At 43.5% G+C, this 11,957-nt stretch overlaps 1 protein-coding gene across 1 annotated transcript in view; it reads left to right on the forward strand.

The window, feature by feature from the left end:
- Positions 1-10,625, forward strand: part of LOC112071609 (voltage-gated potassium channel KCNC4-like) — a 25,216-nt gene extending 14,591 nt beyond the window's left edge. Inside the window, exons 3-5 of the mRNA XM_024139046.2 lie at positions 587-1,382; positions 2,795-3,019; positions 8,275-10,625. Coding sequence (XP_023994814.1) covers positions 587-1,382; positions 2,795-3,019; positions 8,275-8,282 — 1,029 coding nt within the window. The 3' untranslated portion in view covers positions 8,283-10,625. The remainder of the gene's footprint in view (positions 1-586; positions 1,383-2,794; positions 3,020-8,274) is intronic.
- Positions 10,626-11,957: the final 1,332 nt, after the last annotated feature.

An 11,957-nucleotide genomic window follows, 5' to 3' on the forward strand; every position in this document is an offset into this window, starting at 1 on the left:
ATAGAATGTATAATCTAATGTATAATCTAATCTACAATCAAATCTAGTGTATACTCTAATCTAATGTATACTCTAATAGAATGTATAATCTAATGCATAATGTAATGTAATGTATAATCTAATGTAATGTATAATCTAATAGAATGTATAATCTAATGTATAGTCTAATCTATAATCTAATCTAATGTATACTCTAATAGAATGTATAATCTAATGCATAATTTAATGTAATGTATAATCTAATGTAATGTATAATCTAATAGAATGTATAATCTAATGTATAGTCTAATGTATAATCTAATGTAATGTATAATCTAATAGAATGTATAATCTAATGTATAGTCTAATCTATAATCTAATGTAATGTATAATCTAATCTGTACTCTAATGTATAATCTAATTTATAATCTAATGTGTAATCGAATCTAATGTATAATCTAATCTGTACTCTAATGTATAATCTAATTTATAATCTAATGTGTAATCGAATCTAATGTATAATCTAATCTGTAATCTAATGTAATGTATAATCTAATGTATAATCTAACATAATGTATAATCTAATCCATAATGTGATCTACTCTAGGTGGTGACCAAGCCCATTCTGACAGTGGTGGAGGGCGTTTGTGTGGTCTGGTTCACCTTGGAGTTCTTCGTCCGCATCGTTTGCTGCCCCGACAAGCTGCTCTTCATCAAGAACATGTTAAACGTCATTGACTTCGTGGCCATCCTGCCCTTCTACCTGGAGATGGGCCTCAGCGGCCTGTCCTCCTCTAAAGCAGCCTCCGACATCCTGGGGTTTCTACGGGTCGTCCGCTTCGTCCGGATCCTCCGGATCTTCAAGCTGACCAGGCATTTCGTCGGTCTGAGAGTTCTCGGCCACACGTTGAGAGCCAGCGTCAACGAGTTCTGCCTGCTTATTGTCTTCCTGGCGTTGGGCGTCCTCATCTTCGCCACGATGATCTACTACGCAGAGCGGATAGGGGCCCAGCCGGACGACCCACGCGGCTCTAAACACACCCACTTCAAAAACATCCCCATCTCCTTCTGGTGGGCCGTGGTCACCATGACCACCCTGGGCTATGGGGACATGTACCCCCAGACGTGGCTGGGCATGATGGTGGGCGCGCTGTGCGCCCTGGCGGGGGTGCTGACCATCGCCATGCCCGTGCCTGTTATAGTCAATAACTTTGGGATGTACTACTCCCTGGCCATGGCTAAACAGAAGCTGCCTAAGAAGAAGAAGGCGCACAATCCGAACCCGGACGCTCCCACGGACACGGCCTCGTTCGGGAAGTCTGTCGCTAACTCTCCCAGGGACAGTACTCAGAGTGATACGTGTCCTCTGGCTGCAGAGGATAATATCAACAGGAACCGCTCAGGTCAGACCAATTCAAATTAGAATCTGAATATTAAACATCAATGTTTTGTCACTAATTTCCCCCTATACTCTATTTATTCACTACACACTTCAATGTTTCTGAAGCATTGGTATGAGAAAATCAGCTAGAACAACTCAGGTCAGAGACACATTCAAAATGATTTAAATCCAATTTCAAATTCTGTTGGCAGTAATATCACTCCATACACCATGCTTTATCGACCCATCCCTGTACCAGTATGTGTTGGAAGCATCGTTATGATATATCGTAGGCCACAATGATAAGTGGATGTTTCGTTATTCAGACCCATCAACCATTCCACCCATTCACACTCAGACGTCATTCAAACTTTTCCAAACCCACTTCCTTCCTTTACACATCAAACGGAATCATCGTGTACGAACCAACGACCATAATGATAAATGGATTTACCATTCATTTATACCATCACTCATTTTACCCATTCAAACTCAAATTGAAGGCGTTAGTAATGAATACTACAGTAGTGCATTTTTACACCAATAGGTATTAGATGATGTTGTATTTGCAGTGTTGTTTTACAAACGGTTTTTTTTCTACTGTAATCATGTACCTTTCCCCCCCCCCCCCGATAATAAAGTAATAAAATAGGCTTACTNCCCCCGATAATAAAGTAATAAAATAGGCTTACTGTACCTAGCCCTGAAGACAGTAACACAACGTGATACAATCCTTCTCATACCCTTCCCAGATAATACATTAGGTTAATTTCATTTAATACATTAGGTTCATTTCAGGTTCATTTCAGAGTTCGCCCAGGGAGAAAATGTGTCTTTTCACAGTAACGTTACATTGTGGCTCTGTAGTTTAACCTTCTCTCTAAAACCTGAGGAGATGTTGAGTAAAATCTTTGGCATTTACTGTCAGTCCGGGCCTTGTGTCTCTTGCAGACCTGGGTTCAAATACTACTCAAAACATGTTCAATAGTTTGACCCTTTGCTTCCAAATGGGCGGGGTTAGAACTTTGGAGAATAATCCATTGGTTCCATTGCGCCTGGCAAGCTCATTCAAGTCCAGCTAAAGTATTGAATTTATTACAAATAGTATTTTGAACCCAGGTCTGGGTTGGCTTGTATTCACAAAGAGTCTCAGAGTAGGAGTGCTGATCATGGATTTTTAAAGCATTTTTAAAGCATATTGAATAAGATAACATGAGCAGGACAGAGGAACCTGATCCTTGATCAGCACTTCTAGTCTGAGACCCTTAGTTGAGGATACGAGCAAAATGGAGACACCAACATGACTCTGTCAGAGTAGGAGTGCTGATCATGGATCAGTTTAACCATTTATACCCTAATGAATAAGATGATGTGGACAGGGAGGACCTGATCCTRGATCCTATGCTTTATGAACCAAGTCTGTCCTCCTGTCAGACTCCAAGCAGAACGGAGACGCCAACTTGACTCTGTCGTCGGATGAGGGGTGCAGCCTGACCCAGCCGCTGTCACCCAGCGAGAAGTGGAACCWACGGCACGGCCACGGCCGTAAACACGCCCGGTCGGTCAGGGGGAACAAGGCCACCAAGAAAGAGGCAACCTGCTTCCTGCTTACCTCTGGGGACTTCTCATGCACTGGAGGAGAGCACACCATACGCACTGGTAGGTTGAGCCACAGACAGGCACGCAGGCACTGACTCTCTCTCTCTCTCTCAGAAACACGGATCCCACCGCAACCATAGGTCCTACACACAACGAACACTCTGAATTAGAGGAACGGATGGGAATGGTAACTGTGAATACAATGACAAAGGAGGCTGCAGACTCGAGGTCAATAGGTCAAAACCTAGACAACCTCAAAGCCATACTACTCAYTGTATCCATTATTCAGAACCCTCTTATCCTCACCATGACAACCCTGAGAACCATAACAACCCAGAGTAGAATAAGTCAYGTTTCACCTGAAGCTTTACTGGGAAATCTATTGATCAGCTTTACATCAACTGTCTGGTTCAACAGTGAGGCACAATTTAACCTCKGTGGGAATAACCCTTAGATGAGTACAGTGAGGCAGTAGTCCCAGGTCTGGTAACAGCCAGCTTCAGAACTAGCATCATTTACATTTTAGTAATTTAGCAGGTGCTCTTATCAAGGGGGACTTACAGTAGTGTGTGCATACATTTTCATCCTGGTCCCGTGGGAATCGAACCCACAACCCTGGCGTTGCAAGTGCCATGATCTACCTACTGAGCTACATGTGTAGGTCCCTGTCCTTGTCCCCCGCTCCCCCTCTTGATTTGATAAATATGTTTGTGATGGCAGGCTATACATCCTCAGCCCTCAGGTAAATATTTACAACACCAACTCACCTTTTTTAGCAGCTTTTAATTGGTGGAAATGGTATGGCACAATGTGGTTTTATCATTCACATGGTATGACTAGCCTGCTTTGAAACAGGATGCTTGAAGGGATTGAATGAGACAGAAATGATGTCGGAGTAGATTTTCTAGGGTTTGTATTGTGACGGTATACCTTCTCAGGTGAATACTAGCAACACAATGCGATTTATTTTTGGTGGTGCATGATTCAGTGTTTTATCACCTAAATCAAGAGTTTGATTTGAAACAGGAGGCTTGGAGGCATTGAACAAGACAAGAGAGATACAGAAAAGCCTCAACCTATAATTCCCTTCATTACCATCTGGCTGTCGACTGGCAGCAATTATTCTCTGCTTGAATAGGCCTGCTGCTGCCTGACACACAACACCCCACACGCACGCACACACACACACACACCCACACACACACACACACACACACACACACACACACACACACACACACACACACACACACACACACACACACACACACACACACACACACACACACACACACACACTGTGTAAAGCATCTCATCACATCACAGGTCCCCAGAGCCTGGAGTGACAACGACTCTATATTTGGACGTAATGGATTCATTTTTCACATCCTGAACAAACATTTACCACCCATTAGCATCCTGAATCTTATCTACAGATGGTGTGTGTATGTGTGTGTGTGCGCGCGCGTGGCATGTGTTGTGTGTGCGTGTGTGCTGTGTAGTGTGTGCGTGTGTGCTGTGTATGTGTGTGTGTGTGCGTGTGTGTGTGTGTGCGTGTGTGTGTGTGTGTGTGTGTGTGTGTGCGTGTGTGATGTGTATGTGGTGCGTGTGTGCATGTGTATGTGTGTGGTGTGTGATGTGTGTGTGCGTGTTGCATGTGTGTGTGTATGTGTGTGTGTGCGTGTGCATGTGTGTGTGTGTGTGCGTGTGCATGTGGTGTGTGTATGTGTGTGCGTGTGTGGCGTACAGTGGTGTCTGGAGAAGTGGGTAATACTCTAATTTTGCAAAAAATATCCAAACGGCCCGCCAGAGAAACAGAGACATTACCTAAAATGACATTGTTCTTTCAGAGTCAGGCCAACCCACGCTGTTCAAGTAGGCTATTAGTAGGACCTACTATTGAAATAGATAAATGAGGCTGTCAACTGAGTCAGAAATGCACAGGTTTCAAATGTGTTTCTTTTTTYCCCCCTGTGTCAACTAAATTGGATGTTCTAAGTAAATCCATAACAATGTTTAAACCATGTCAGGAGACCACTTTGAGGTCTGGGAAAAATCTAGGGAAATGTAGTTTTTTTGTTGTTGTTGTAAAAGTGCACAGGCACCTAGCACTGTTGTTTGGTTAGCACATGAGATGGAGTGGAGATGGAGATAGCACAAAACTGGATTAATGCAAATAATCATGCTATCATTCTGCCAGGAAGGCCTAGTTAGTTAACATTTTATTGAGAAGGTTTTTGGGAAAGCCTTTCCATATACCAGAAGATGGTTCCCACTGGGAAAAAACTGATTGAACCAACATTGTTTCCACCTCATGTCAACCCAAACAAGGCAACGGTAAACATGTCTTCCCCCGTGAATGATGCAGCACCCCCCCACTGGGCCAATCAGTGTAATTTAGTAAATGTTGGATCACAATGACAAGACAAGTCATTCACCCAAGTTTAGTCAAAATAGGGCCAGTAGTGTCTGAGATATCACGTGGGTTAGCTGTTGGAGTGTATCTGGGTTAGCTAGACTCATATCCCTGAGCATGTGTGCCAAATTTCATCACTCTGAGTCAAGCAGATCAAGAGATATAAACATGTGTCTGTTATAGCACCACTGTGTGGTCGATATGAATGTTATTGCATATGTTGAGTCTTGGCAGTGTTAGCAACATGTGCACAAAATGTTGTTACAATACGAATATCCTTGACTGATTTATGTGCCAGACCACACCCACGTGAATGTTTATTTGGTCAGTGTTTTAGGTACTAGTCTGGAAAATATTGCGTTGAGAGATCTTTGTCCATAGATACCACATATTAGGTTTCGTGCATAGGGCCTGTGGTCCCGTGTGGCTCAGTTGGTAGAGCATGGCGCTTGCAACGCCAGGGTTGTGGGTTCATTCCCCACGGGGGGACCAGGATGAATATGTATGAACTTTCCAATTTGTAAGTCGCTCTGGATAAGAGCGTCTGCTAAATGACTTTAATGTAAATGTAAATGTGCAGATCGGTCATTTGGTGTCAGAAGAGTAGCGTTTTAAGTGTTTTTCACAACATTCTAAATGGCGGAAAATCCATCATGGCAGATCTTAAACATTCACGTGGGAATCTGAGGCACATTTGCTCCTTGTGAGGAGAGGGAACTATGTATCGAATTTCGTGACTTTAGTTAGCATTTTTTATATCTTGTTATAGCGCCACCGTCTGGCCAATCAGTGTAATTTTGTTCATGCCAGATCTCTATTTCAAGATGCATGATTCACCCAAGTTTCGTAAAAATTGAGCCAGTGCTGTCTGAGATATTGTGTGTGACTAACGTACGAACTAACGTACTAACGGACGGACACAGATCAACAATCCCCTCACAGATTTTATCGTGGGGGACAGCAACCTAGCAGCCAAAGGCATTATCGTAGTCATATTAGCGGCCTTTGCTAGTTGTTGCATCTTTAGATCTCCCCTCTTTCTAAATTTCTAACAGATATTTCCATCTCTGTCCATGAAACCGCTTACATGAGAGGTACTCATTTTAGAACTGTTTTTCCTCCCTGCAAATTACCTTTTGGAACATTCGCATGTAGGCCTACCGCCGTGTGCACATTGCTGCGCCCTTAAAATGTGAAGAAATAATAGTCGATCAACATTTTAAGCTAAACATTCTGATCTGTTCCATCAGCCTTATTAATTGATAAGGTACATCATATACCTCCACTACACTACTTTGATATTCATCATGGAGATTAAGAAGCGAGTTTACGCAATATATAACAATATTACTAACTTCCCTCTCCTTGCCCCACCCTGGGCTCGAACCATGGACCCTCTAAACATATCGACAACAGTCACCCAAGAGGTATCGTTACCTATCGCACCGCAAAATCTGTGGTCCTTGCAGAGCAAGAGAAACAACGGCTTCTATGTCTCAAAGGAAGTGATGTCACCAATGCTACTAGCGCGCACCGCTAACTAGCTAGCCATTTCACACCAGCTACACTCCTCCTCCTTCAGAGCCCTTCAGAGCCCTCCTCCCACTCCTTCAGAGTGATCCGTGTCACGGCACCAATGTAACAGTATCGTTTCCGTCCTTTTCCTTGCCACAACCTGGGTTCGAACCAGAGACCCTCTGAACACATTGACAACAGTTACCTCAAAAGCAGTGTAACCTACCGTTCAAAAAAATAAACATAAAAGCCACGTCCCTTGCAGAGAAAGGGGAAACAACTACTTCAAGGTCTCAGAGCGAGTGACATTGCCGATTGAAACGCTACTTGCGTGCACCACTAACTACCTAGCCATTTCAGACCGGTTACAAATGCCCATTGAAAAATAAATGGGTATAGGGCGTATACCTGCGTATACCCTCCACTACACCACTGTGTGTGTGAGTGTGTGTGTGAGTGTGTGTGAGTGAGTCTGTGTGATGTGTTCTGAGCTATGTACCCATAGTATTGTCGTGAGACAGACAAGACCTCAAAACTCATTAGAAAAGCCCACAGATGACTCACTTTTCTAAAGGTCTGATGTGAATGTCATCTTGGTTTTTCACCCTTTCTTTCTCACACACACTTATCAAAGGAAATTAGGGGAAAGGGGATACCTAGTCAGTTGTACAACAGAAAGGGGGGATACCTAGTCAGTTGTACAACAGAAAGGGGGATACCTAGTCAGATTGGTACAACAGAAAGGGGGATACCTAGTCAGTTGTACAACAGAAAGGGGGGATACCTAGTCAGTTGTACAACAGAAAGGGGGATACCTAGTCAGTTGTTACAACAGACAGGGGGGATACCTAGTCAGTTGTACAACAGAAAGGGGGGATACCTAGTCAGTTGTACAACAGAAAGGGGGGATACCTAGTCAGTTGTACAACAGAATGCATTCAACTGAAATGTTTTTTTAACTCAACCCCTCTGAATAAGATTTCAGTGTTTTGAAGAACGTGTTGAGTGGTGGAGATGTGAGGAATTTGATTGTGTAGTGTTCCATTGCTATTGGCTGATATAATCCACAATTATTCCAGAACTTTAGTCAAGAGGATGAGAGGGGATGTGTTATTGATGTGTGTAAACCTGTTGTGACAACCAAATTAGACTTTCTTTATTCTATCTTGCTCTAAGGTCAACTCTGCCTCGAGGGCAAGAATTCGGTAGAGCTGCACTCAGAACAAGATTGAATAAGGATTTCGTTTTTTTAATAAGGAACTACACTGAGCCTTGTCCTCTGTGTGATACGCCTTGTGATTCTTCTCATCCCTCCCTGCCCCCCTGCCTCCGACTCTGCCCCCCGATGATCCTCTGCCTGCCTGTCTTTCCTCTGCTTGAGAAGCCTTGTGAATCTCCTTACCCCCTTCTGGCCCCTGCCTGTCTGCCAGCCCAGAGAGATAAAGAGAGAGTAGAGACAGAGAGAGCAGAGAGAGAGAGAGAGAGATAGAAAGAGAGACAGAGAGAGCAAAGAGAGAGAGAGAGACCACAAATTCCAATTGGTTATACTTTAACTCTTTAACATCATCCTCAGCTCTGGCATTTTCCCCAATACGTGGAACCAATCTACAAAAGTGGAGACAAATTTGACCCCAATAACTACTGTGGGATATGCGTCAACAGCAACCTTGGGATAATCCTCTGCATTATCATTAACAACAGACTCGTACATTTCCTCAGTGAAAACAATGTACTGAGCAAATGTCAAATTGGCTGCTTACCAAATGACCATGTGTTCAGCCTGCACACCCTAATTAACAAACAAACATACCAAAACAAACGCAAAGTCTTCTCATGCTTTGTTGATGATTTAAAATAATATTTGGACTCAATTTGGCATGAGGTTCTGCTTTGCAAATTGGTGAAAAGCGGTGTTGGGGGAAATACATACGACATTATAAAATGTACACACACAACAACAAAAAATCGGCGAAAAAACACACATTTCTTTCCTCAGGGCCTTGGGGTGAGACAGGGATGAAGCTTGAGCCCCACCCTCTTCAACATGTAAATTATATACAACAATTGGCGAGGGCACTAGAACAGTCTGCAGCACCCAGCTTCACCCTACTCGAATCTGAAGTCAAATGTCTACTGTTTGCGGATGATCTGGTGCTTCTGTCCCCAACCAAGGATGGCCTACAGCAGCACATAGATCTTCTGCACAGATTCTGTCAGACCTGGGCCCTGACAGACCTGGGCCCTGACAGACATGGGCCCTGACAGACCTGGGCCCTGACAGTAAATCTCAGTAAGACAATAATGATGGTGTTCCAAAAAAGTTCCTGTTGCCATGACCCCGAATACAAATTCCATCTAGACAACGTTGCCCTAGGTCACACAAAAATACGATACATACCTCGGCCTAAACATCAGCACCACAGGTAACTTCCACAAAGCAGTGAACGATCTGAGAGACAAGGCAAGAAGGGCCTTCTACGCCATCAAAAGGAACATCAAATTTGACATACAATTAGGATCTGGCTAAAAATACTTGAATCAGTTATAGAACCCATTGCCCTTTACGGTTGTGAGGTCTGGGGTCCGCTTACAACCCAATAATTCACAAAATGTTCTAAACGCCAAATTGCACGCAAAAATATCCTCCATTGTACAAACATAAAACACCAAATAATGCATGCAGAGGGGAGTTAGGCCGATACCCGCTAACGACCAAAATCCAGAAAAGGGCCGTTAAATTCTACAACTACCTAAAAGGAAGCGATTCCTAAACCTTCCATAACAAAGCCATCACCTACAGAGAGATGAACCTGGAGAAGAAACCTACAGAGCCCCAGGACAGCAACACAATTAGACCCAACCAAATCATGAGAAAACAAAAAGATAATTACTTGACACATTGGAAAGAATTAACCAAAAAAAACACAGCAAACTAGAATGCTATTTGGTCCTAAACAGAGAGTACGCAGTGGCAGAATACCTGACCACTGTGACTGACCTAAAATTAAGGAACGCTTTGACTATGTACAGACTCAGTGAGCATAGCTTTGCTATTGAAAGAGGCCGCCATAGGAAGACCTGGATCTCAAGAGAAGACAGGCTATGTGCACACAGCAAATTCTATTTTGATAAACTCGCATATCTATTGGGTGAAATACCACAGTGTTCCATCACAGCAGCAATATTTGTGACCTGTTGCCACAAGAAAAGGGCCACCAATGAAGAACAACACCATTGTAAATACAATCCACATTTATGTTTATTTATTTTCCCTTTTGTACTTTAATTATTTACACCTCGTTACAATAGACATTTGAAATGTCTCTATTCCTTTGGAACTTTATTGTATTTTTTATTTCACTTTTGTTTATTATCTATTTCACTTGCTTTGGCAATGTAAACATATGTTTCCCAAAGCATGAATTGAATTGGATTGAGAGACAGAGAGAACAGAGACAGCGCGAGCAGAGAGAGAGAGAGAGTAGAGATGGAGAGAGTAGAGACAGAGATAGCATAGAAAGAGAAAGATGGAGAGCCAGAGAGAGCAGAGGCAGAGATGGGGAGAAGAGAGAGAGAGAGACAATGATAGAGAGAGAGATGGAGAGAGAGAGAGACCACAGCATCACCAGCCACACCCCAACCAGCTAAGACCACCTCAAGCAAACCCTGGCAACACCCAATATAGCCCCCCCCCCCCCCCCATATCAGACCTGCCCCCGGCGGCAAGGACCTCAACATGACAGCAGGACATATGCCCAGGCCGTGAGCAGAGCAACAGGCCCAACCCCCACTATTACACCCGCCAAGCCCCATCCTGCGACCTAAGAGGTATGTATCAGGTGCTCAACATGCTCTGCTCACACCTACTGTGATGGTCCGGGGCCTAAACCACAACAAAAACAACACTAGACACTATGGAACACAAAGCTTTTACTATCTCAACCTGGAATATACAAGGTCTGAGGTCATCTGCCTTTGGCCTAAAGAGCAGGAACCCAGACTTCATCAAAGAAATCAGAAATACAGACATTGTCATCCTACAAGAAGCATGGTATAGAGGAGACATGGTATAGAGTCCCATCCACCAAACTACCAGGTGTGAAACAGGGAAGAGACTCAAGGGGTATGCTGATCTGGTAGACCTAACAGACCTAACCCACTCTATTATATTAGTCAAAACAGGAACATTTTACATCTGTCTAGAAATGAATAAGGAAATTATCTCAACAGAGAAAAATGTCCTCATGTGTGCTTCCTATATACCCCCAGTAGAATCCCCATACTTTAACGATGACAGCTTCTCCATCCAAGAGGTGGAGATGAACAATTTCCAGGCCCAGGGACATGTACTAGTCTGTGGCAACCTGACACCCTCAGCACACAGGGGGACAAACACCTACCTGGAGGTGACCGCATTCCCTCCCCATATGCTTCCCCTAGACACAACTACGACAACATAACCAACAAAAACAGGTCACAACTCCTGCAGCTCTGTCGGACGCTGGGTATGTACATAGTGTTAGGTTCTAATGCAGAGTAAAAAACTCAAAGGAAACCAAAGCTCAAACCAAGTTTATTCTTCCCAGAGGGTCAATACAGCTGCATTAGACAAAGACATGGTTCCATCCATGGTAGTATTCATACCCCACCTTKGGTGGAGTCTCCTCCTTATCGCCAAATATTGCATCATTATTGCCTGTCAGGAAGCTGAATGATCTGGGCCTTAAACGGTTCCTCCCCTTATCTGTACTGCCATGTGATCGTTTTCCCTGCCAAGCTTCATTATGGCACCCCTCATGTCTCTTTTATAACTAATGATTAATAATAGTTAAAGCTCATAAATCCTAACCTATCAGTAGTCAATGGTAGGCTTTGAGGTGACTCCTATGGTAGGTACACCTAATGCTCATCTCTTGGCAGTAGTACTGTAGACTACTTTATCACTGACCTCAACCCAGTCTCTTAAAGCATTCAGTCAGTCCACTGACACCCCTATGAGACCACAGCAAAATCACACTCTACTTGAACAGAGCAATAGTCAATCATGAGGCATCAAAGCCAAAGGAA

This window comes from Salvelinus sp. IW2-2015, unplaced genomic scaffold (genome assembly GCF_002910315.2).
Source record: "Salvelinus sp. IW2-2015 unplaced genomic scaffold, ASM291031v2 Un_scaffold1660, whole genome shotgun sequence".
Lineage (NCBI taxonomy): Eukaryota > Metazoa > Chordata > Actinopteri > Salmoniformes > Salmonidae > Salvelinus > Salvelinus sp. IW2-2015.